This window comes from Ammospiza caudacuta, chromosome 1 (genome assembly GCF_027887145.1).
Source record: "Ammospiza caudacuta isolate bAmmCau1 chromosome 1, bAmmCau1.pri, whole genome shotgun sequence".
Classification (NCBI taxonomy): Eukaryota; Metazoa; Chordata; class Aves; order Passeriformes; family Passerellidae; genus Ammospiza; species Ammospiza caudacuta.
Window position 1 is genome coordinate 135,205,888 of NC_080593.1, and position 27,092 is coordinate 135,232,979.

The window sequence follows — 27,092 nt, forward strand, 5'->3', positions numbered from 1 at the left end:
TGATTTTATAGCGATATCACTTTATGTGATAAAATATGTATAAAATTCTTTTGTAAAGTGTACTGGTGGGATTGCAGCCATCATTTTTTACTTCAAGGTCATTTTCTGTCTTTCAAACACAAATACAATTTGTATAGATAAATTGCAGGAAGCTCTTTCCATGAAACAGAGTTCAAATCATTGCACAGATTTCTAAATTACAGGTAATGTATAATATGGTACAAAGAAGTGTGAATGCATTAATTCCCATTGCCCCTGCCCCAGCAAGGAGTGCACAGTGAGAAATACTGTTTCTATGGTAACTGTCTGCCAGGACAGAGTGCTGCAGACTGAAATCCTTCTTAGCAGGCAGAGTAAATGCTGTAATGAGTACTTGGAATCCAATTTCAGACACTTCCATATTTAGGCACTTAAAAATTATGTTTACATTTTATTTTATGTAAATTGCACTTTACTCATATGTAAACTACCCTGGAACACTGCTGGATCATGTGCAGTCTCTTGGACAGAAAGAATTTTGGAAAAAGGCTCCATTGTTTCCAAATCAAGTTTCTCTTAAATCCAGCAACATCCCAGTAGATACAAGATTTTACAGAGATGCTTGGTTCATTAACTAAAATCTCTGAATTCTGCAGGAGTCCCTGGCATATAATTTTGTGTCCACATCAGGCTCATGAGATCTGAAGATGTCTTGGCTGGTTTATTTTAAGAACAAACCCTAGGTACAAGACTACATTTATTTTTGTACTAAGTGGGGTTTTATTATTTTAAATTTAGTCGGTACTCAGACACATAGGAAATTAGGGCTTCAGCGTAATAGATTGTGTCCCCTAAAATAAAAAAAATAAATTAATGTCCTCTCTCTGTAAATATGAGACTGATGCTTTCTTTGCTTCATCCTGCACCTGCACTGTGTCTTTTAACTCTTATTTCTAGGAGAAAGATGTTACATGCTCAATGGTTTGTATGAAGAATAAAAATTTGGAATCTTTACCAGCCTGTTTTTTATTTTTTTAACATAGCAGGAAGTGTGTACAACAAGTTGGTTAGTGAATATCAATTACTGGTAAATAAGGCTCCCTTCAGTCAATGTAAGTAGGAATAAATTGAAGTCCTAATCAGAAAGCATTTTTTTCCTTGAAAATCTTAAATGGTGTCTATTTTACCATTCACAAATAGTATTGTTTATTCTAAATATTTTCTTAAATAGTGTATGTCAGTGTTACTTCACACTATGTAAAATAAAGCACTGTGGGTCTTCTCCTTGCTGATGCATTTTATGTTTATGTGGTTAAAATAGAAATATTTGGAGTCCTTTTCTCCTCTATACTTTACCAAAGAAGATCTGAATAAGGGTGATATTATACAGTGGTCTTGCAGATGCAACACACTAATAGAACCATTCACATATTAAAAAAAAAAAAAAAAAAGAAGAGGTGAAAAGTTGATATTTACCAGGGACTAGCATTGGTGTGATGAGCTCTGGAGTTTCCAAGAAATCCACATTACTTCTCTGGAATGTCTTGCTGTAATTCATTTGAAGGTGGCTAAATAATTGCAAAAAATAAAAATGTGACATGTTTTTTAAAGGGGCTCAATTTTTTAAATGAGCATAAGAAATTTCACAAATAATGCTGTACAGAGATTCTGTGCTTAAAAACTTACAGTGATAGTGGGAGAGGAGATCAGATAAGCTATGAAGGGCCTGCAGATATATGAAACCCAGGTTTTCTTCTGTGCAGCTCGCTGTCAGTCTGATGCTCATCTCCTGGCTGTGACCCAGTACAGTGTTGACACGTGTTACCAGTGTTCCTGAGTCTCTGTGATAGGAAACCCAGTAAAACTGGGGTTTTGTTTGACAGGAAAGCAACAAAGCTGCAAGAGACTTCTCCATCTCCCGAAGAACAGGCTCTCTCTACAGATTTAGGATCACAGGGTTGGTGTATTTGAGTGCTGTAACTTAATATAGGTAAGGACTATCCTTTTGTCATCTGCCTGCCGGAGGCTAGAATTCAGCTGGTAGGATGTTTAATAATTTCTGTTTTGGGCCCAAAAGAGACACTCTGGGAGTCTGTTGGATGGGTTCCTGTGATGTGGATTAGGAAGTTTTGGGAGAGTTTCCCATAACTACTGATGTGTGCTGCAGGCTGGCACACCATCTGTTTCAATAATTGTGTCTTTTTGTTTTTCTTCCTTATGAAACTGGTGCTATTGCTGTCTTCCTGGTTTTCTGTCTCTGATGAACTACCATTCACCTGATGCTATATCCTTATGTACTCACTTTCAGACTCTTTCTGCTATAAATAATCACCATTGTCTTTCTGGGATTTTTATTTATGTTTCAGTATATTCAAGTCTTTAGCAACCAAAGTATTGTTCTGAAATATTAATTGTGATGTATTTAGCAAAAGATCGGTTAGCAGTATTTAAAGTAATTTGTACTCAGTCTTTCCACACAATTGGTTTCTAACCTTCAAATTTTATGTATTACCAAAAAAAAAAAAAAAAGAAAGTCCTGACACTTACCTATTCCAGGCATTGCTGTTTTCCCAGAACTCATAAACAATGAAGTGGAAATTACTCGGAATCTTCTGTATGGAAACACTAAGAATTTCACAATTGAATTAATTTATTGAAACAAAACAAAATTATTGGACATATACATTTTACTCCTAACTGCTTTTCAGTAGGAACAAATGCAGTGATTTTTTTAAAAAACCCACAGAAAATCAAACCCAATACCAACCCAATTAATAAACTTAACAAATGATTGATCATAGTGATCACATACTTCAAATTATCTGAGCTTTTAAAAATAAAACCCCTTGTATATTTATTTTTATTATGTAATATTTTTATGAAAATAATTTTTCATATTGCTCCAATAGTGTTATTTATCTAAAAAATGCTAAACAGAAAATTAATCAAACAGCTGCTCAGGGAAGATAATCTAATGAGTAGAAGTTATCCTTTTGTATGAGAGATGCATCCAAGTGTCATAGAATTTAAGTGCTTTGAAAGCAAATGGATTAAATGAAATAATGCACACATTATGGAGTAAAAAGCCATATAGGCATATCTGCTGCAGATACACTTTAAAAATAATATTTTGCCTACTAGTTACTTGTTCTTAAGTTATTCAAGTAACAGTTTCTCAGGAGTGAAAAATGACCCACAGGATATCTGTTGATCTTCTACACAGAATCATCCTGCTTATTGTCCTGAGCATAAAAGCTTTATAGTGTGTAGGGTATTTATTCACTTGGGTAATCAAACTGATGTTTAGATAAATAGCAGAGAAAATATATATACAGATTTTTCCATGTGCCCAAGTGTGAGGTTGCTGACCTCACTAATGATGTACTTGAAAACTGGTCTCAGCTTTTGCTTCATATTGTAGTCAGCAGTGTTTTGTGATTTATTGTTTTTTTTCCTGCTGCATGTGAAAGTGCATGGTAAAATGGCCAAAATATCAAAAGCCGTTGGAAAAAACAAGTCCCTGTCAATTAGAGCTACAGCAAAACCCATCCATTAGGTGGCATTACAGACTTAACAAATGCCTGTACACTTGGGAAAGAAAGGAACTTTCTGCCACCATTTGCTAACTTGCATTCTGAAGTCATGTCACCAACAAACCTGCAGTCACTACAGTGCTTTGCTGGATGTTCATTTCTGGGAGGAGGCTGGGAGAACTTCTTATTGGGCTTTTTTTCCATCTCTTGGCCAACTAGAGAATTTTATTTTCCTCATCAGTCTGCCTTTACAAGTGAACCACTGCAGAAAGATCACTCTTCCAGCCTAATTTTTCTGGTCTATGTGAACACTACTGATAAAATCCTAATTCTGATAATCTCATAGCAACAAGACTCATAAATTAGGGGTGTGATAGGCAGTATTTGAAGCCCTTGACTAGATGGGAAGATTCTGTGTCGTGTACACACTACCAAAATATCTTTTTCATAATGGTCTGTGGTATGTATGATAGTAGATCTCTCTAGTATGTTAAATTCAAAAATTAGGTACACTGGTAAGCCACTAAAATTTATCTTAACCCAGCTCTAATGTTTTATTAATTCTAAAAGGAGCAAGGCAGAAACACAGTTTCATTGAAAAGTTTGCTTTTTAATTTTTCCAATTATTTATTATGAATTAAAATTTAACAATGACAGCTGTCCTGGTTTAGGACAAATTAGGGGAAATCTCCAAAAGGGAGCCCCCCAAAAACAAAACAAACCTCCAACCACCCCTCCCCCAACACCGGGTTCGGGAAGGAATTTCTCGGAGGAGCAAAGTGGAAAACAAAACCTATTTATTTACAAGTAACAAAAGAACACTCCCCAACACAAGAAAAGAAAAGAAAACAGAAAAAACAGACTGTGTGTTGAGAGGGCGCGGCGCTTCTCTGCAAGCTTCGGGTGTCCTGGACGTCTTCAGGTCACGTCCGGAGCCGGTCCAGTATCTTCAGGGGAGGGTAAGAAAGAGGGAGCAAGAGAAAAGGAAAAAAAACAGCACAAAAAAGCAGAAAGCAAGCAAGCAAAGCAGCTAGCCAAGCCAAGCAGCAAAAGCCAAAAGCAAAAAGGCCTGGTCAAACACTCCCCCCTCTCTTCCCCGCCCCGCCGCAGCAAGACGGCCGGGGGGGGGGAAGAGAGAAAAGGCACAGCTGCCAGACACAACACACGATATTGGGATAAAGGCTGTCAACCCACGACACTCCACCCCTTATCCCATATCGTGAATATACAATAAAAACTTTCATTTCACTTACTCACACCTTTGACACTTACGCATTCCTCTCATCTTACTTGCTCAGACCTTTGACACTTACAGTTTCCTTCTGTCTCACATTCAACAAACAATGACATTCATATATGAATCTCATCCCACAATCAGGTCTCCCTGAGGTACACACCGTGTTGTTCCATCTTTCTGCATTATCCACCATGTATAACCTGGTCCTTGAGCAAAGACAATCCCACGGATGGGTTTGTCTGTACTCGAGGCAGGGTTGATCCATACTGTCTTTCCCAACAAACCTCTGACATGGGCCACTGGGGCTTTATCCCCATCTACTATATTAAGGAGCTCAGACTGAGCAGGACCCGCTCGGTTGGTGGAACCTCGAGTGTTAACTAACCAGGTAGCCTTTGCCAAATGCTGCTCCCAGTTTTTAAAAGACCCCCCACCCAATGCTTTTAAGGTGGTTTTTAACAATCCATTATACCTTTCCACTTTCCCTGCAGCTGGTGCATGATAGGGGATATGGTATATCCACACGATGCCATGTTCCCTAGCCCAAGTATTAATAAGATTGTTTTTAAAATGAGTTCCATTATCCGACTCAATTCTCTCGGGAGTACCGTGCCTCCAAAGGACCTGCTTTTCAAGGCCCAAGATAGTGTTACGGGCTGTGGCATGAGACACAGGGTAGGTTTCCAACCATCCCGTGGTGGCTTCTACCATGGTTAGTACATAGCGCTTGCCCTGGCGGGTTTGAGGCAGTGTGATGTAATCAATCTGCCAGGCCTCCCCGTATTTGTACTTAGACCACCGCCCCCCATACCAGAGGGGCTTCACCCGCTTGGCCTGCTTGATGGCAGCGCACGTCTCACAGTCACGAATAACCTGAGAGATACTGTCCATGGTTAGATCCACCCCTCGGTCTCGTGCCCACTTATAGGTGGCATCTCTACCCTGGTGGCCTGAGGCATCATGGGCCCATCGTGCTAAGAATAACTCTCCCTTATGCTCCCAGTCGAGATCTATCTTCAACTCCCCTATCTTTGCAGCCTGATGTACTTGCTGGTTGTTTTGCTGCTCTTCATTAGCTCTACTTCTGGGGACATGGGCATCTACATGGCGAATCTTCACAGGTAACTTCTCTACCCGAGTAGCGATATCTTTCCACTCTTCCGCAGCCCAAATTGGTTTTCCTCTGCGCTGCCAGTTCGCCTCTTTCCATCTCTTCAGCCATCCCCATAGAGCATTGGCTGCCATCCAGGAATCGGTATACAAATAGAGCCTTGGCCACCTCTCTCTCTCTGCAATACCTAGGGCCAGTTGAATAGCTTTGATTTCAGCAAATTGACTGGATTCACCCTCTCCTTCAGTAGCCTCTGCAACCCGTCGAGTGGGACTCCACACAGCTGCTTTCCACCTCCGTTTCATCCCTATGACACGACAAGAACCATCGGTGAATAGAGCATAGCGTGTTTCTTCTACTGGTAACTGATTGTATGGCGGAGCTTCCTCAACCCGGGTCACTGGCTCTTGTTCCTCATCTGCGACACTAAAGCTTTCACCTTCAGGCCAATTTGTAATTATCTCCAGGATCCCAGGGCGATTTAACTTCCCAATTCGAGCGCGCTGTGTAATGAGGGCAATCCACTTACTCCAAGTAGCACTGGTGGCATGGTGGGTAGAGGGAACCTTTCCTCTGAACATCCATCCCAACACCGGTAGTCGGGGTGCCAAAAAGAGTTGTGCCTCTGTACCAATCACCTCCGAGGCGGCTTGGACTCCTTCATAGGCGGCCAAGATTTCCTTTTCTGTTGGAGTATAGTTATCTTCAGACCCCCTGTAGCTCCGACTCCAAAATCCCAATGGTCGGCCTCGGGTCTCGCCAGGTACCTTCTGCCAAAGGCTCCAGGACAGACCATGGCTCCCGGCTGCAGAGTAGAGCACGTTCTTCACATCTGGTCCCGTCCTGACTGGACCAAGGGCTACAGCATGAGCGATCTCCTGCTTGATTTGGACAAAAGCTTGCTGCTGCTCAGGGCCCCAATGGAAGTCGTTCTTCTTGCGGGTAACCAGATAAAGGGGTCTCACAATCTGACTATACTCAGGGATGTGCATCCTCCAGAAACCTATAGCGCCTAAGAAAGCTTGTGTTTCCTTTTTATCAGTTGGTGGGGACATGGCAGTGATTTTATTAATAACATCCACAGGAATCTGACGCCGTCCATCTTGCCACTTCACCCCCAAGAACTGAATTTCTCGGGCAGGTCCCTTGACTTTGCTCTTCTTAATGGCAAATCCAGCTTCCAAGAGAATATGAATTATCTTCTCTCCTTTCTCGAACACTTCTATTGCCGTGCTCCCCCAAACAATGATATCATCAATATATTGCAGATGTTCTGGAGCCTCACCCTCTTCTAGTGCAGCCTGGATCAGTCCATGACAGATGGTAGGACTGTGTTTCCACCCTTGGGGCAGTCGGTTCCAGGTATACTGCACTCCCCTCCATGTAAAAGCAAACTGAGGCCTGCATTCTGCTGCCAGAGGGATGGAGAAAAACGCATTAGCAATATCGATGGTCGCATACCACTTTGCTGCCTTAGACTCCAGCTCGTACTGCAGTTCCAGTATGTCCGGTACAGCCGCACTCAGTGGTGGAGTCACTTCATTCAAGGCACGATAGTCCACAGTCAGTCTCCATTCTCCGTCAGATTTTCGCACAGGCCAGATAGGGCTGTTAAAGGGTGAGTGGGTTTTACTGACCACCCCTTGGCTCTCCAGCTCTCGGATCATTTTGTGGATGGGGATCACGGCATCTCGATTCGTCCGGTACTGCCTGCGGTGCACTGTTGAGGTGGCAATTGGCACTCGCTGCTCCTCTACCTTCAAGAGTCCTACTGCAGATGGGTTCTCTGATAGTCCAGACAAGGTGTTCAATTGTTTAATACCCTCTATCTCCACTGCAGCTATTCCAAAAGCCCACCTGAATCCCTTAGGATCTTTGTAATAGCCATTCCGGAGGAAGTCTATGCCCAAAATACACGGAGCCTCTGGACCAGTCACAATCGGGTGTTCCTGCCATTCCTTCCCAGTCAAGCTCACCTCAGCTTCCAACAAAGTCAACTGTTGTGATCCTCCCGTCACTCCAGCAATGGAAACAGGTTCTGTCCCCACGTGTTCCGATGGCATTAAGGTACACTGTGATCCAGTGTCAACCAACGCTTCATAGTCTTGTGGCTCTGATGTGCCAGGCCATCTGATCCACACCTTCCAAAAAACCCGGTTCTCCCGTGCCTCTTCCTGGCTGGAGGCAGGGCCCCTCTAAGCCAGATTGTCCTTCTTTCCTTGGGCATATGCCTTAGAAGTTCCTTCAAGGGGATCGGACATGTCATCGTCATCATCATACTTAACATCTCGGCTACGAGCGACCGGAGCTGCTATCCTTTTGGTGATACTTTCTCTTTTCTTCAAATCACGCACCCGTTGTGCCAAAGCAGCGGTGGGTTTTCCATCCCATCTCCTCATGTCTTCTCCAGACTCACGCAGAAAAGCCCATAACTCAGTCCGTGGGGTGTACCTTCTCTCCCCATCAAAGGAGCGCCAGCGTTGGACACCAGGACCTCTAATTTGTACAGCTGAGATTTGAATAAGGTCCTCCTTAATCTCTTCCCGGAGTTTCTTATGATTCTCCTCAATTTTATCCTCTAGTTTCTGCAGTCGGGTTTCCACTGCTGCAATTCTGGCATGAGTCGGGCCATGCACAGCATCTGCATACGCTCGAAGCTTCTTTGCCATATCGAGCACAGTCTCATATGTATCATCCCGCTTCATTATTGCTAGGGCAGAAGCGTATTCAGGTGGCCCAAGTCGCACGAGTTTCCTCCACATTACAGGTGTGCATGGTACCAGGTCCAGATTCCTAGTTGTTGTGTCATCTGAGAAAATGAGCTCTGCCACCGCCATCTCTCTCAGGCGTTGGATCCCCTGTTCTATGGTCTTCCACCGTGTCTGCTGCATATAGAGATCATCCGTACACAGGTATCGTTCTGCTACGCTTCTTAGGACCCGTTCCCAGAGGCTGTGAGGGTTAGCCCCCCTCATCATACCTTGATCGATGACAGGATCATGTGACAGGGATCCCAAATGCCTTGCTTCAGTACCATCCAAAATCGTAACCTCCCCTGCAGCATCCCAAAGGCGGACTAACCAACTAATTATAGATTCGTCAGGTTGTCGTCTGTAATCCTTTCTTAGGCCTCTGAGGTCCTTCAGAGAAAAGGAGTCAATATTAGCTCCAGATTCTGTGCCCCTTGATGTGGCCTCTGATTTTGGTGAGGGTCCTTCTCCTGCATCATCATCCTCATCATCCTCTACCTTTCGATCGGTCTTGCCTTTACACTTTCCACCTCTTGTATTAGCTGCAACAGCCATGGTTTGGGGCCTGCTGTCTGATGTAGCTGCTAGCCTGGAGCCTGGGATGTTAGCTGCAGCCTGGGTCACTGGGGTAGTAACTAACTTATCACCCTGTTCCCTTTCTGCTATCTGCTGCTCCACAGTATCTAGCAGAGTACGGTAAACAAATGCCAAGGCCCAGCTCACTGCAGTAATCCTTTCTTCCTTAGTATTACCATGGCACTTCTCCCTCAAATACTTTGCCACCTCGACTGGATTCTGAATTTGATCAGATGGAAAGTCCCAGTCCATAGGATCAGAAAATTCCTTTAAAGTCTGGCCCATGTCCTCCCATTTCCCACTCCAGTCAAGATTTTTCCTGCTTTGTTTTACTCCTAAGTCAGGAGTGTCTCTAAGCCCTCTAGAAATCTCAGTCTTCATTTTATACACACTCCAGACAGTATAGAAAAGGCTTAATAAATTAAATGCCAGAAAGATGGTTTCTTTCAAACTCAGGGGAAATTCAGTATTTTCTAATAGAGATGTCAACAATTTGGAGGACAAGAAGGAAGACAAAGGCTGAAAAGCCCCTTCCCCTTCTTCTCCCCAAACAAACTGAGTAAACAACCATAATAACAGTCCATACATTCCTGAAATAAAGTCCAGCATTTTTATCCGACACATCATCATACATAAGACCAGCACAATGACTATTCTGGTTAGTGCCCCCCGCTAACAAAAGCTACTTATTAGGGCCAACATCAGAGCTATTTTTGGGTAAGGAAATAACCCCAGGGACCACAAAAGTATTAAAACTTCAAAAACCCCTAGGGACCAGAACGACCGGCAAGCTTCCACTCCAAATGACATTATGAATCACCGATATGCCCACAAAATAGCCAAAACCAAAATATTATTGTTATAGGTTTTTTTCCACTGTTTTTTGGCCTCCCTTTCCCGGCCAACGCACCAAAAAGTATATTGTCCTGGTTTAGGACAAATTAGGGGAAATCTCCAAAAGGGAGCCCCCCAAAAACAAAACAAACCTCCAACCACCCCTCCCCCAACACCGGGTTCGGGAAGGAATTTCTCGGAGGAGCAAAGTGGAAAACAAAACCTATTTATTTACAAGTAACAAAAGAACACTCCCCAACACAAGAAAAGAAAAGAAAACAGAAAAAACAGACTGTGTGTTGAGAGGGCGCGGCGCTTCTCTGCAAGCTTCGGGTGTCCTGGACGTCTTCAGGTCACGTCCGGAGCCGGTCCAGTATCTTATTTATTTACAAGTAACAAAAGAACACTCCCCAACACAAGAAAAGAAAAGAAAACAGAAAAAACAGACTGTGTGTTGAGAGGGCGCGGCGCTTCTCTGCAAGCTTCGGGTGTCCTGGACGTCTTCAGGTCACGTCCGGAGCCGGTCCAGTATCTTCAGGGGAGGGTAAGAAAGAGGGAGCAAGAGAAAAGGAAAAAAAACAGCACAAAAAAAGCAGAAAGCAAGCAAGCAAAGCAGCTAGCCAAGCCAAGCAGCAAAAGCCAAAAGCAAAAAGGCCTGGTCAAACACTCCCCCCTCTCTTCCCCGCCCCGCCGCAGCAAGACGGCCGGGGGGGGGGAAGAGAGAAAAGGCACAGCTGCCAGACACAACACACGATATTGGGATAAAGGCTGTCAACCCACGACAACAGCCTAAAGGGAAGATTCTGAAAACTTCCAAGCAAATAACTGGTGAACAATTGATAAGTTGCTCCTTCTCCAGGTAAGCATAAGTTAAGGATGGCAAATGAGTTTTCCAATAAAGAATGTCAGCCTAGAAGCTTCCAGAAGTCATGAATTGATGACCTGCAGAACTAACAAGCCTGAAAAGACTGTTTAGCATCTTTGGGATGTACAGTCATTTTGTGACAGTACCTAAAATCTGCACATTCTCACATCTCTTTCTAGTTCTAGGTGTCTTTAGGAAGCTTTGTCTTACACACATAACCCACCAAGAAAGGTATCATAGGCTCTCTCTTCATGAATAATCTGAGTTACTAAAGAAAAAAGACTACATTTCTTCCTTCAGCCCAAGGACAATAACCCTGTACTTACTGCAAGCAGCCACCTTGAGCAGAAGCAGATTCCAGGTACTGCTTCAGGGCAATATGGAATTCTTCCACTTTTTCTTCTTTCACAGACATTTGGTGCTGAACAATCATTATCTGCTGATACAAAACCATGACAATATTGCTGCCACAGCTTCCTCTGAATTCCTTGTACTTTAAACATAGAAAAGTCTATCATGAAACAATAAAACCCCAATCATAGAAGAAAACCCACAAAAGTTCCCTTGAAGTTTGCAGTCCCTATTTTAGTGATCTGGAGTGGAGAAGTAGAAAAGCTCAAGCTTGGCTTTTGTGTCTGGGCATGAGTGTCCCCTTCAGCCTGTTGTCCTAACTCTGTGATTTGCCCTCTTCTGAGTCTTTTCAGAAGAGGGCAAAGCACAGGCTGGGCTTTGAGATGCTCAGTAATAAAGTCAGTGTGTTTCCTTGGATGAATCTGTATGCCAGCAGAGAGTTTTGGGGTAAGAGAATATCCCCACAACCTGCACTGGATGCATTGTTGCTTTTGTAAAGGTGCTTTCAGAGTTTTTACCTTTTAGAGCCTTGCCCCTCACCTGACTGAGAGGCCTAAGATAGCCCACATTAAGTGATGAAGAGAGAGGGGGGTCTTCCCTCCATAACCCGGCAGGAAAATGAACAGTCTTTATAAACAGGGCTATGGAAACAGTCAGCAGTGCAGAAGACCTATCTATCCTGAATTAAAATAATCATCATTTAGCTCTTTCAAGTTGTTTATTTACTGATTAACCTATTGAAGCTTGTCAACTTTACTAATGGAACATTTAAAGCAACACTATGTGCTTCTTAATCACTACATGCAGGTTTTTGACTTGTTTCTGCCTTGATAATGAATACTGTTAAATCATGGATTATAAGCAGTTTGTGTAGCAATACTGCATAATCTCATTTTTAAAAAAATCTAATGCAACTCCTGTGATTAAATAATTTTTTTCATGTATATTTGATTTGCATTTTCTTAGGTTCAAATGAATGAATGTTAGGTTTATGAATTTAGGAATGCTAGTATATCAATCTTGGGACATAAGCTTGTTTAGCAGTAAGTTTATTTCTGGTCACAATTTTGGTTTTGTAGATTGTAATGAGCACAAGATACTCTTCCATTTTACCTCATAAGATTTCCTATGGCAGTTTTGGGAGGGAGGGAGGCTGTACAACAATGGTTAAAGCATGCATCCAGCATTTGGAGCAGAGAAGCTACCACCCCATAAACACTGCTGCTAAATTTGATAAATCTTATTAATCTTTCTCCTTATGTGTATTAAGGTTTTGGCTCACTCTGTCCTTTAAAAACAATGTAAAAAGTTAATATAAAAGTTTTACTCACATATTCTAAATTTTGTTGTTGCCTTTTGCCCAGTGTATTCTGCCAACTAAAATGGATTCTTATCACTGGAAAAATTGAGGATAAAGATTTTTAAAATTATTTTTAGCAAAAGAGACCTGGTGTGGTCTCAATGCCTGGTGCTTAAAATAAAATGTCAAAATCATTATCTTGAACTTACAGTACTTACAGATCTTGCATTTTCTTCCAAAACTTCCTCTTCAAGTGGCTCAAGCTTGAGGTCCTTTGAGGCAATTGAAAAGAAAATAGAAATTGTAAGGAGTCAATAATATAGATGTATTCTGTTCTTACATTTTTTACAAACTATTCCAATAACTAGATTCTGTTCTACGCCAAGAAGTTAAATCCCTTTTTTATTAGTTCTAAGTCAAACACAAGTTTTACATGATCCTGCATGCCTCAGTGGTTAATTCCAGCCCAGGCCGTCTTGTAAAGTTTTATATATAGTGCTTAGTGATTTTTCATTTGAACAAATCTGCTTGTTCCCAAATGTATGTTGGACTTAATTGAGAAAAGACAGACATCCTCTCAAATTGTCTCATGGACAGTGGAGATGAGCAACAATGGCAATTTGAAATGAACTATCAGCTACTGTTGTGCAATCATAAAACTCTACACAGAAGAAACTTCCCTGCAGGGACTCTGTGGTTGCAAGGGGCTGTTTTCTAGCATTGGAGGAGATGTGCATGATGGTCCGAGTCAGGTCTCTGAACCTGTGCTCAGCCCTTGCTGTAAGAATGGGCTGGGCAGCAGCAAAGAGATGTGTCTGTGAGTGCACCTGGTACCCAAACTGGATGTGCACTTCAGGAATCAGTGATTCACACAAACACCAACCTGTAACACACACAAAATCGTTCTTTACTTGCCAGGCACATGCAGTACCTCCTAACCCAGTGCCATTATGATATTCTGAAAAATACCCATGTGCCTGAGAAAAGAAAGCAGATTGATTTGCAATAAGCAGCTGGAGCAAAACACGCTCTGTTAGTGGTGCTTCACGTCTCACTGAACACAGTTCTTGTGCAACAAAGAGAAAAATCTCCTTCCACTCCCAGCGCGGGTGAGGATTGATTTACCTCAGGTAGCAGCTGTTCTGCCAGCACAGATGCTGTACTCGCTGAAAGCCAGCAAGAGACGCGCAGGTAGAATCCAAATGAGCAGAGCACCTCCACCAGCAGCAGGTGGCAGAGCAAGGCTGGAGTGTTCAGAAGCTGCTGTGAAGTTAAGTCATGAAATGTGTGTGGGAATTGAAAGACAGCCGGCTTTATTGTCAGTGCAGACACTTCGGATAAAAAAAAAAATGAGGGAAAAATGTGTATTCCTGAAGTGAAAGTTCACTTTCACTGCTTTTTTTTTTTTTTTTTTTTTTTTGTCAGGAAACATATGCAAAAAGAGAGGAAAGGAATGACTCCAGGAAGTACTGCAAAGTTTCTCTAAATGTAGCAAGAAAATAATTGTTTTCTTTGCCAGTATATGTAAATAAAGCCTGGAAATAAAAATGGATGCAGCTCAGAGGCTTTAAAATGCCTTTTCAATCCTACCTCACCTCAGCTGAGAAGTAGTGGCTTCTGAAATTGCCTTTTAGAATGATTGATCCTTTCTTATCTTTTTCAGGGCAAAGTCAAGAAGAGGGGTTTTAGTCTGATAGGCAGCTGATATTTAATGCCTCTCCCAATCAGACATGGCTGTAAGATACAAATTCAAGTAGAAGCAAAGTTAGACAAAGGTGAATATAGAGAGGTTGTCTACTGGAAAAATTAGACTTATGTAATTGCTGTGTTTTATTAATCAGGTTTTATATTGACAAGGAGGTAATTATGGGAGGTTTATGCCCTGCCACTGCTTCCCTTTGAAACAAAGCTCCTTTTCAGACTCAGGTTCTCTGTCATTTGTCTGTAGGAAATGTGATCATTTTATAACACCCTTGTTATAAGTTTATTTACCACAAAATGTTTGGCTGCTTTCTGTAACATTTGAACTGCTTTATTGCTGAATGCCACGTTTATTTATTTTTAAAGTAACATTCTTTTAAATGTTTTTTTTTTGGCATCAGTCCATGTCAGGTGGCAATTGTGACAGGGCAGTGAGCTGCTGTTTCCAAAGCTGAGTGGGGAGTAAAGCCAGACTTACCTTTCATGGTGGACTTTGACATTTCAAAATCCAATTTATATCTATTCAGAAAAAGATCAAGTTGCCACTAAAATGTCATTAATGTGGCAGCTGCTGTGTAGTTGCCTTTCCCATGCAGAAATGGCCTCCGGGAGGAAGTGTTTGGGCAGAGGCTCACGGGTATCCCTGGCCAGAGCAGGGAGTGCTGACTGCACTGAGCACACCACGAGGAGCTGCAGAGCACAGCAAGAGCAGAGGGAGAGGCTGGCAGAAGTCATGGACAGCGCCACAAGGAATGGCCACATTTCACAGCTGGTTAGGGAGAAGTGATGCGAGAGACTGTCAGACTGCAGGGATAACCAAAGGGAATACTGGGCTCCTTTTGGAGCAAGGCCAGCAGTGCTGGGGGTGGCCGCATGCAGCTGATCAGTAATTAGGCTGAGATAACAGAAACACCAAACTGGGACCAAAGGGGAAAGGTAATTAGGGGCATTTTATTAATTTGGGAGGGAGGAATGGCAGAGAAAGGTCAGTGTGCTTCTCTTGCTGAGGCCTGTGCCAAGTCACCACCATTTATTGGGGTTTTTTGTTAAAACCCTTACTTAACTATTTTCTGTGTGTAACTTGCTACTGAACTCAAGCTGGACTGGTGGTTGAGTAACAGGAGATGTTTTTCTGCCTTGACCCAAGGTCTGAGCCAGTGCCTGGGTAAGGGGCATGGGTCCAGCCACAAATACTAGATGACAATATTCACAGGGGAATATCCCAGTCAGCTAGAAAGAAAGAACAGGATCAGGCTGTTCTGTGTCCCTGTGAGTGCTGCCTGTGTGGGCTGGTGAAGAGACCCATGCCAATGTCTTTGGAGTGCAGGCAGTGTCACTGCTGGTGAGCGCTGACCTGTGGGGAGGAACAGCACCAGCTGCACTGGGACTGGAGCTACTCCTGGCTCTGAGAGCACAACTCAAAACCTCACCTCTAGTGGACAAGGAGGAAGAAACACCCTGGGTCCCAAAATCCACCGAATTCAGCCACTCCCCTAGGGCATATCTGAAATTGTCTGTCTGTCCTTCAATAGGGAAATTTAATGCAGAGAAAAACTCAGGAATTTATAACCTTACTTTTTCATCTGCTGTTCTTTCTTAAAAAAAAAAAAAAAAAGAAAAAAAAAGAAATCATCACACACAGATTTTAAGACAACTTTTGAACACCAGAGTAACAATTAGCAATCAAGTCAGAATAATAATGAAGAATAGATATTTTCTGTACTGACAGATGTGGCTCAGGATTTTACAAGCACAGGGAAGCCCTGGCATTGTTGATCAGACGGGTGATTTGTCAGAGTCCTGGAAGGCTCTGCTTTGGTGTGGGAACCACAGGTGGTTTCTGGGCTCTGGGGGCAGCTGCAGCCAGCTCCCAAAAAGATTTGCATCAGACTTTGGTTGAACTGTACTGACAAGGAAAGCAGTTTAATCTTTATAAATGAAGATTCTCTGATGGGAAAGGAGGAAACAAAACTTTCTATCAAGCTTTCATGAAAAAGTTTAGAGAGGAAGAGGAAAATATCAGACCCTAAAAGAGGAAGATTGTAACATGCTCCCCCAAACAAACACTACTGAATACATTCACATTCTCCAGTCATAGAATAATACAATTTTTCACATCTTTATGAAAAGTTCAATCTGTGGTGATGGGAGGGGGAAAGGGAAGCATTGAAAAACAGTGTCATGAATAGGAAAGATGAAGGTGGAACAAACATGTAGGCATTTAATGAGTGTTAGCTCTCTCAGGTAATGTTGTGACTGGGGCATTGAAAACATTTGTGGTTTAAGGACTAATTTACTGAAAGTGAAAGAAGAAAAAGGTGACAAATCACACACACCTTCTTTTCCAGTTTATCAATTAGCCTCTGGAGTCTGTTTATCTGGATCACCCATTGGCTGTTTTCCTCAATCCAACCTTTGAAAAAGAGAAAAGATAAACATTAATAAAATGTTGCTAAGTTGCTGGTAGATAGTATATTCCTGTCTTAAAAAAAAAAATTACCCTGCAGATTTTTTGTCTTTTCAAAGATTGTGCTGCAACTAGTTCAATGTTTATTTAGGTGGAACTAAAGGAAAACATGATTTGACTCAATGGATTATTTTCTTTCTTTTTAAGATTAAATAGAAATCCAAGACAGAATGAAAACTACATTATAGCTTAATGCCAGTGCTTTTGAAATAATGCTGGTAACAGAAGAAAGTTCTCCATCTCCACTGCAGGTATATTCCTGTCTGTGTAGTGACCTGATCATAGAATCATAGAATGGTTTGTGTTGGAAGGGACTACAAAGATCATCAAATTTCAACTCCCATGCCACAGGCAGGGAACCTTCCACTAGATCAGATTGTTCAGGGCCCCATCCAACTCAATCTGATGTCATACAGCAAGGCTAGATCTAGACAATACTGCTCTAGACAGGCACAAGCATCTGGGCTATGAAGGTGGTGAAGGGTCTTGAGGGGAAGCATAAAAGGAGCAGCTGAGGTCACCTGGCTCGTTCAGTTTGGAGTAGAGGAGACTGAGGTGAGACCTCATCACAGTCTGCAACTTCCTTGTGAGGGGAAGAGGAGAGACAGGTACCCATCTCTTCTCTCTGGTGAGAGTGACAAGTGACAGGGAATGCCATCCAGCTGTGTCAGGGGAGAATTAAGCTGGATATCAGGAAAATGTTCTTCAGCCAGAGGGTGGCTGGGCACTGGATCAGGCTCCACAGGGAAGTGGTCACAACATCAAGAGTTCAAGAAGCATTTGGACAATGCTCTCAGGCACATGGATTCTTGGGGATGACACTACACAGGGCAAGAGTTGGACTTTGATGATCCTTATGAGTCCCTTCCCATTCAGGATATTCTGTGATTCTGTGAGTCCCTCTAATGTCTCTGGAAAGTTTTGCTTTGCTAAAGTATCGTGAAAATTGCCTGCCAAATGAAAATAACAACACTCAAGGAAACAAGTATTTGCATTATTAAGGAAGTTTCTGACATCACCCATCATGTAAATGTGTAAATGAGTGGTTGCTTTAAGGAGAGAGGAAGGTTATTTTTCAAAAAATGTTCTTGTTATCCGCATTCATCAACCTTCTCATTTCCCAGCTGAGAGTTCTTGTGTCACTTGCCTATATATTGACCAAAGAAAGAAATCCTAATGCTGAGAACATACCACAGCTGTGGTCTGTAGAGGAGGCAGGGTATGGCTTTACCTGAACATGTACATAGGCTGAAGGAATGTTGGCCTGAGACTTGGGTGCATACACACACCACAGTGTTACTGTGGGCAGCTGGCAGTAAGCAGGAAAGTGCCAAGACAAACACAAACCTTGTGTAGGAAAGTAGACAGCTGTCAGCTATTAGTAGAGCTGTGGAGGAAAATGTTAGCTCTTTAAGATTACACAAATACAGTAAGTGGATTTGGTAGAGTTGCATTTGTTTGGGCTCCTTCTGAGTCAGGAGTGCAGCTACAAGGCTCTGTGACCTTCCCTGTTAGGAACACCAACTCACAAGAGACCAAATATCATCCTGCATCACTGCTCTCAAAGAACAGCATCATTTGGGAGTGGCAGGGAGTGAGTCATGAATGTGAGGGACAGAAAGGTCTTCAGCAGAGGCTTTAAAAGGAAGAGGCCAGAACATGGTCAAGAAGTGAGACAGACCCACTAGATATTCTGTTTTTTCAGTCATCTTCATGCCTTGATTCTGGGACATGTAACTAAGCATGAAGATGTCTTCACTGCAGCTTCATGCTTAATGTCACTGCTTCCAAAGAATTCCATTTACCAAAGTACTCCATCATTCTCCAAAGCAGAAATGCTGCTGCAGACGTGTTTTTTTGTGTGCATTATCTTAATTGAAATATTCTTTTCTTTCTGGTTTTGTGTTTTCCTTTTCTGTTTATTATTTATTCCCCTCAGCTGAGATATAAGTCATGGCAGAGAACTTGGTTGCATGTAAGTCACGCCTTCACATTTTCATTCATATCTGCAGGCAGTACAGATTACCTAAAAAATGTTGAATCAATCCAAAATACACACTTTGGCCCACAATTAAATTTTTATCTTTTATAATTTCAGATCTATGGACGTGCATTAATTTTCCTCAGGTTTCATGTAGTATCTTCTGTATTAAATTGAAATTGTCTTCTGTTAGTAAAGTATCTTAGTTACATATCTAAATTAAATTCTTGAGAGGAAGATTTGTGTGTATTTTTCTGTATATATGTCTATGTGTTTAAAATGTGAAATACCATACCTGTGCTGGAATAAGAGTTATTTGATGACAGGCTGTTGTTCCTCTGAAGCCTTCGAGGTGAGCAGTTTCCTGGCCACTGGACTGAGAGCACTTCTGGTTTTCTTGGATCTTTTCTGCACAGAAACACAGGAGACTTCTTAAGAAAAAATAAGGGAGAGCTCTTCTCTCTCTGTTCTCAAAAAGTGTGCTTCTATCTTCCCTTTTGAATTAAATAAAAAGAAATACCTGTTGAGAGGACTGAATTATTTTCTGGATTTTCACTATAACTCATTAGTTTTATTAGGTCATTAAAGAAGTTAAAAGAAAAAAAAAAAAAAAAGAAGCTGGCATAAACCTAAATCTTTGAGGGAGACAAATTTCAAGGTCAGTATCTGTGCATGCTGTGCTTCTGACCTGACCTAAGTAGTCATTCACAGTTTCTTCATTCATAGGAGTTGTGTAGCATCACTGCAGAGGAACTGGCATGAATTGAGGTGCACAGACACTGTGCATGCTTGGTGCACCCTCAGACTTTCAAAACCTGGTTGATTCCTACAGTCAAGATGCTGGCACAAAATCAGGTATTACTCCTGTACTTCAGGGGATCTCAAACCCAACAGCAAAACAAACAAGAAAATTACATTTCCAACAGGAAAAAAATTACATTTCCAACAGAAAGGTCTTAAGATCTTCTTTGTCCATAAAATACAACAGTTTGTATTTTGCTTTCCCTATTGTCTTTAACAATAGCATACTAAGGAAAAAATTCCACATAACCAAGTAACTATTCAAAAATATTTTGACCCTTGGTTCTACAAACCCTCATTATGGAGATCAATCTAAAACCCCTGGAGGGATGAAGGCTACCCAGGTGATTGAGAGTTTATAGAGCTAGAAGTTAACCAAGAATATGGCCATATATTCTAAGAAGAAGCTGTGACAAGCAAAAGCCTGGCTATTTTCTTCCTTTAACATTTTTGCATTGTGTATCAAAAAAAGATAAATTATAAAGCTGGAAAAAACAAACAAAACAGTCAGTCATCTTAGTAATTTCAGAGCTCTTTGTATTGCAGTGGTTTGATTTCTACATTTGATATTAAACTGTCCAGGGATTTAAAAATAAGTCAGCAGAACCTAGCAGGTACCTAAATTATTGTCCTACAGGCAGCCCCACATCACGCATTCAATTTCAGGAAAACTCCCGTTAGCAGGTTCCTATAGGGAATCAAAAGTGTATCCCTATTCCTCCTGTTATTCCCTCTATCAGATTTCCAGGTGAAATGTACAGCAGCTGTGACCTCGCTCCTGGCCCCCTCCCTGCAGCTGCAGAGGGTTTGCTCATCTCTCCTGCGCTTTCCACGGCACACTGCAGGCAGCTCTGCAGGGACTGCAGCTGCGTCAGGGTCTCCTTCAAAAGAAAGCCAGTCACAGACTGCTCCAAAATGGAAGCCTCCTGATAGTCCTAAGGATTAAATGAAAAAAAAAAAAAAAAAAAAAAAAAAAAACAACAAAAAGTTAGGCTTTGCTTGCTAAGTTAGAAATACACGAGGGAAGGTTCAGACTTCATTCAGGAGGGAAGCAAGCGGGTTGGATGTTTCCATGTTTATAAATGTAAACCACACAAACAACCTTTGCTGATGGACAAAATGCCCTCTGAATTTCCAGGTGTAGGCACAGCTCCCACTCAAACTGAGAGGCTCAAGTACACAGTGACACAACACAGTTTCTACTCAAAAAGACCCATTTCTTTAAATCCTTAACTCCAGTTGATGGCAGCACCACATTACTTCTGAAATGTGGAAAAGCCAAAGTAAGACTGACAGCTGCAGAACTGAATTTAAAGTTTTAATTCAGATCCATTCTTGTGAAAAGATGTTTCTCAAGCCCACTGGCCTGTTTCAGACATTGATTATGGGAATAGTCTTTGAGCAGAGCACATGGTTAAGATACTTCCCTGAAAAATCCCACCAGCAGTTGGCTGAAGGGCTGTGTGAGAGAGGTTGCCTTCTGAATTTAACACTCTTTGACTGATTTTTGTTCCTTTAATTTGTTTAATTACTTTTGAAACCATAAATCTGTATATTTCACAATTTCAAAAAATGTTTCTAAATGTAATTTAAACTAGAGTTTGGTTATTATAAAAGTTTGCACCTATGCTTAGCAATTTGTAGTGGTTCTTTGAATAATGACATTTCCAATTTATTGTATGTCTAAAAAAACTTTATGCTTTTTTTGTTTTTTTGCAGATCATTTCAGAAATCAATTTTTATGCCTGTTGTCTCCCTGGCCCAATAAATCATATTTCCATGGCTGGGGTCAAATTTGATGTTTCTGGTAAGCCCAAATCTGCAAAAACACCCTGCTCCCTTCCAACCATGCCCATTATGTGATTCTCTGATTTGGCAGTTCTGCAGTAATATGTAGGTAATGCTTTGTGAGGGGGCCACCTTTACAAAAATATGAACACCTTCTTTATTTTTTTTCTCATTAATAAATGTAACAGAGAGGATAGAAGAGACCCCTAGAGCCTCTACTTACTGTGTTGATGTCACATCAGGAACAGAGATATGAAATAGATTTACATCTCTTATGTTCTGAATGAATTTGTTGGCTCCTCACTCAGTTGATCTTGAAAACCTTTGGGCACAATTTCATCTAAAACAGTTTCATAAAATATGAGGGGCCTTCAATGAGAAATGTCCTTAGTCACCACATCTGAAGAGAGATGCTGGTCCCCCACTGCTAAGCTTTAAAGAAGACCTGTGACTTCAATGGTGTGACCTCCTACACTATCTGAGAACCCATTTGAGTATTTTTGGTATTCTTAAGGTATTCCATGTTCTTTCCAATGTGAATTACAGCTGAAATGCCTTTCTGATTTTTAGGCTTCTCTTAGAATTTTTCCATGTATGTGTTTGCAATCAGAACACAAATAGAAGATGTTTAGAAATTTGAATGTAAAATGAAAGATTGTCAGATAATAGCTTTAAAAGCATTTTGCTCTCAAATGAGAGCAATCTTTCCACAATATCTGTTAGTAAGTTAGTTCTTGTTGGAATACTTCTGCTACAGAAATCTCAGATGTTAAACCACCCATGAATTATCAGAAGTTACTTATGTAGCCAGAAGCATCACGGTCTTCTACATTTACTTATTCTATCTTCAGACTAATCAGCCGTGGGTCACTTTCCAACAAATAACTTTTCATTGATACAATTTTAAAATAGATGCTCATGAGAGATTGTCAGTCTACCTGAAGGACTCACACCAGTCTATAAATAAGTTTATGGCAACCTTTCTATGATTAATCTTTTTGTGCAATAGGAAAGCTGTTATTTTATTCTTCTTCTAAACTGTCTCCGTTGTAATTGATTTAAAACTTCAGTGAACCTGAGAGATCATTTCATTTCCAAAAATTTTGATTTTCTGGTATGTTAGAACAACATGTGTGAATTTGTGCAGCATGGACAGATAACTGAAACCTTTCAGTGGAAATCCAAGGTATACTTTCATTTGTTTTTCAGCTTTTGCCGTTGCTCTTGGAAATAAGTGAAGAAATCATCCTGGAACTGACTGTTTCTTGTAAGTTTTTGAATTGTGTTTTAAAATTCTGGGCATTCAGAAAGTAAATGTTGCAAATATGTCAATATTGCTTCCTGGTGAAACTCATAGTAAGTCTGATACAGGCATGCTGAATTACAACCTAAATGTAACATCAGTATTGTTTCATTTTGCGAACAGTTCAGGTGGGCTCTCACAGATATGGGGATCATATAAACATTAGCTGTGTAATACTTGCTGCTGTCTGAGGCTTCTGCTTTCTAAGTCCTTGAGAAAAAAATTACCTAGAAAAGTTTTCCTGCATCTTAAAGTAAGTAAGATTTTTTTTTTTTTTCATTAGAACTACTCCAAGTTTGTGCATTGCACTGGGATTTTGTGGCTGCAGCTCTCTTCACAGAGAGCAGCAGGCACAACTTTCCCATAGGATTTTTCCTAGAGAAGGCAGTGAGAAGCTCAGAGAAGAAGAGAAAACCATTATTATCTCTACTTGCTGCTCCTCTTGTTTTGCACATGTGGAATGTGTTATGGAGATTGTTTACCCAAAGTGATTTGGTTATTGGACACTGCTGAAGGTTGTTTTGATTCCTTGGCCAATTGGGTCAAAGCTGTGTCCTGGCTGTCTGCAGACAGTCAGTTTTTTCTTTAATATATTTTTAGTATAATATCTGCAGTATTTTAGTATAGTATTCCTTAGTATAATATCTCTTCAGTATGTAATTTAGTACAGTATTAGTGTAATTTAGTATAGCTTAATAAAGCAATTGTTCAGCCTTCTGATTCATGGAGTCAGAGCACATTATTCCCCGGCTGGGGGATTGTTTGTTTCTACTATAGGATTTAGTCTTTTTTTCTTTATATTCCTGTCCCATAACTTCTATATTTAAGGCTTCCCTATGAAAAAGGTCCTTGTGATCTTTAGATATGTGTTAGAGTTACCTTATCATATTTACAGAACTATTTTTGAAGATGGGAAAGGTAGGCAGGATGCTAACATCATCTTTGGCAACCTAGAATTATCAAAGACCCTTTCCTTATGTATATTTTACCAAAATATTAGTGCTTACAACTATTTTATGTGGAATTACTTAACTCTCTTAATACACGTATTTGAGCAAATAATTATAAATTATTTACTGTTTTCTTTGAAGAATTTATGAGTCAAGAAGTTCTGAGAATTCTGAGCTCACAGCAATGTTGGGCAGCTTCAACTCCTGCCCAGTGAAAAATAGCTACTACCTGTCTTTCTAAAGTTCTTCAAAGATCACAGCAGAAGGTATTCAGGATATATAAATTATCTGAATAATTGTAATTTAAGTCATGGAGGGTAAAAGATTGTCCATTACAATTCAATTTAAACCTCAAGTCCAGCTCTCAGCACTGAAGAATTAGTAGCTGTGCTTTGAAATAATTTCACCACTCTATTTCCTTTGAAAATTACCTTATTTCGTGTTTTACTAGAGGCACACTGGTACAACATTTTTGTATCAATTTATTAAGTTTATCTTAAGGTAAAATCAGCTCAACTGGCATGCCCAGCATTTTTGCTGCCAGTGCATCGTGCCACCAATCAGTAATGGGACACCATGGATGGTGTCTGAACATAAATCAGGAAAATGTCCCATTTCTTGAATTTCATTAGCTGTAAGTTACTGTTCATTAGCATACACATTACACTGCACCACAGTCTGGGCAGTCCAGATGAAATAAGTCTATGTTAACATATTGTTCTGCTTGTTAGTTTTACTGAGTGTGAATGAATGAGGGTAATTTTCCACATTTTCCTCATCAAGAGGCAACTGTGACCTTTGCAAGCAGCAAAGATTTGTTTAATGAAACTGAAAATGCACATAATTAGTGATTTCACTGTGGAAAAGGTGACTGTGGTCTTTAAAAGTGTCTAAAGACCATCTTGAAGAGTGCAGAAGAGGTTCTCCTTTTACAAAGGCAGAGGAGGCAGGGTTTAGGAATCTCCTAGTGCAGTTCCCATGTCAGGGTTACCAAGGTTCAGCAACTCTTGATCCTCTCAGTCTTTGATGCCAGCCTCACCCCTCTCCCCTTGACCCTGCTGCTCCATTATCAGAAGAGCAGCTCCTTGAGATGGAGTGGGACATTTCTTACTGATATATTACCTAGCAATTTTCTGTTTCCTATCTAGATGTCATATTAAACATAATTTCCAAAAATATTTATGCTTATCTTTACAGAAAATACCCTCAAGTCAACTGAAAAGCAGTTATCACTGAGTAGAACTCAGTAAGAAATAATCTATTTAAATTTCCCTTTATCTTGGAATGTCTCCTGCTCTGCTATATTTAGATCCCAAATTAGAGGGGCAATGCCCTGGGTTACAAATTTAAATTGAGGATATAAAATTAGTCAAAATAACTTCACTAAAATGAAATCACTAAGATCTAATTCTTCAGACTTGATTTCTTCAGGAAGAAATCAAAAGAGCATCAGGATAAAATCATAATTTTCACTAGAAGTCATATTGAGAGATGCTCAATGTATTGATGTCACACAAATGTAACTTTTACAGCATCCTCACTGTAAAAGTGATCAAAGGCAAGATGTGCCCAGTTATTAGATTCAACTTTGAATATGGCACAAGCTTTACAAGTTTATCCAAATATTATATTTAGCATAAATTATGTGTTTAAATTCTTTGGAACAGTGACTATTTCTACCAACCATCTGCAGTGCTGACATAGTAGCAATGAAATTAAATAGGCAGCCATGGCTGATTAGAAAGAAGATTGTCACACATTTGTAAGAGCACCTCTCAGAACACTCTATCACTCTGCTGGGATTGCTGAAGGAGTAATGCACTGTTGTTGCAATAATAGGGGGTACAAAATCCCTGCATGGATAAAAAGTAACTCCTATTTAAGTGCTATTAGGTGCATCAGGTAGCTTAGAGATGAGAAACTGTTTTGGCTGTGGTTGATATTAGCAGGTGACAGGGAAATGGGTAACACCCTTGCTCCAGGGAGAAGGTTGCCCTGCTACACATAAAACATCAAAGCCTCTGGTGGTTTTGATAGGTATCAAGAGGAGAATGGCTAGTTAAAGGTTTATTTTTCTGCTGCGAAAAAAATTCTATTTACAGGTATGAATATTAAATTAAAGGAGATTTTGTTTTGTTTTTGTCTTTATTTTTGACTAAACACATCTTCTCTGCTGCTGGCAAAAATTTGAGTATTGTCTCTTTCTGACCCAGTAGGTAAAAAACTTCCCCAAAAAAAGATCAAAGAAGTTCCCAAGAGTTTTCATTACTCTGATAAGGAGCTAGAAGAGGAAAGGCATGAATGTCTGGAATATCCTTGCATGACTCCTCAGAATTGCTTGCATTTTGCATTTATCTTATCTTTTTAAGATTGTGACTTGCACTAACAGTCACAATCTTAAAAATAAACAAAATAAAAAGTCCAAAACATAATTTAATAATGTTCCCAGACAAAAACAACATTTATCGGTAGGGTCCTCTCTGCCTTGTATCAGGGTGGACCTGGTGATATACTGAGCACTATCACCAGCATTTCTCTCTTCAGCTGGGAGACAGTCAGTTCAGTTAGTGGCTGGAACAGGCTTCTCTGGGAAGTGGCGGAGTCATCATCCTTGGAGGTATTTAAAAGATGTGCAGATGTGGCACTTGGGGACATGGCTGAGTGGTGGATTTGGCAGTGTCAAGAGGTTAATGGTTGGACTTGATGAATTTAAGGATTTTTTCCAACTTGAATGATTCTAAACCTTGATGCCATGATTTTTGATTGACATTAAAAAAAAGCTATAAATCTAAAGGAACAAATGAACTGTTTTCCAAGTCAATGCATGAAAATTAATACTCAGGATAAACAGAGCAATACCTGTTTTTCTTGTGCAGCAGCTATTCATTGCATTAATTCTGTGAAAGGTGCATTTGTAAAAAGTGTAATTTCAAAGAGAACAAGACTCTATTCTGTGAAAAATGTTAATAAATTCTAACCTCATGGAAAAATGGGTGCCAGCCAATTTAACACGGTTTTTATGAAAACAAAAAAGCAATTAAAATTTTCATTTTTGCTCAAATATAATGTTAGTTGTGGAACACCATTGTCAACAAAGACTTGTCTAACTTTCTTCCCAGATAATTTTTTTGAGATAAAATTTACATAAATGCTACTGTTACCATTAGTCAAATATGCAAGTAAAAAAAAAAATCTAGGCATCCTGGTTTATAATGGGTATCAACCCTCAATTATGCAGTAATTTACATAATTACCATCAATGCACTATCAGTAACTAAATTTCAAGCCCTGTGTTACTCTCTCAGCTCCTATAATCTTCTCTTTTACTTTACTGGCTCCTATTTTTAGACTAATCAAGAAATTTTCAAGTAATGATAAGGCTGCCCTGACTTTTAGCTTTGGGTTTTTCTGAGCAGAGCAGAAAAATTAATGATTTCATAGAAGCAGATAATTAGACATGCTGTGTTTGTCATTGAATCCTTGCTATTGCACACCACACACCTCCCTTTCTATGTTTTTACAAGCAACATGTAAAAAGCAGTTAGGGTTTTTCCCCCCCCAAAAG

The 27,092-nt window shown here is 40.5% G+C and overlaps 1 protein-coding gene across 1 annotated transcript in view; it reads right to left on the reverse strand.

Moving 5' to 3' along the window:
* NECAB1 (N-terminal EF-hand calcium binding protein 1) overlaps positions 1-27,092 on the reverse strand; it is a 60,382-nt gene that overhangs the window by 1,458 nt on the left and 31,832 nt on the right. The window contains exons 6-12 of the mRNA XM_058807441.1: positions 20,258-20,421; positions 18,981-19,093; positions 16,574-16,650; positions 12,755-12,808; positions 11,212-11,324; positions 2,527-2,604; positions 1,456-1,547 (exon numbers count right to left, since the gene is read on the reverse strand). Of these exons, the coding sequence (XP_058663424.1) occupies positions 1,456-1,547; positions 2,527-2,604; positions 11,212-11,324; positions 12,755-12,808; positions 16,574-16,650; positions 18,981-19,093; positions 20,258-20,421 (691 nt within the window). The remainder of the gene's footprint in view (positions 1-1,455; positions 1,548-2,526; positions 2,605-11,211; positions 11,325-12,754; positions 12,809-16,573; positions 16,651-18,980; positions 19,094-20,257; positions 20,422-27,092) is intronic.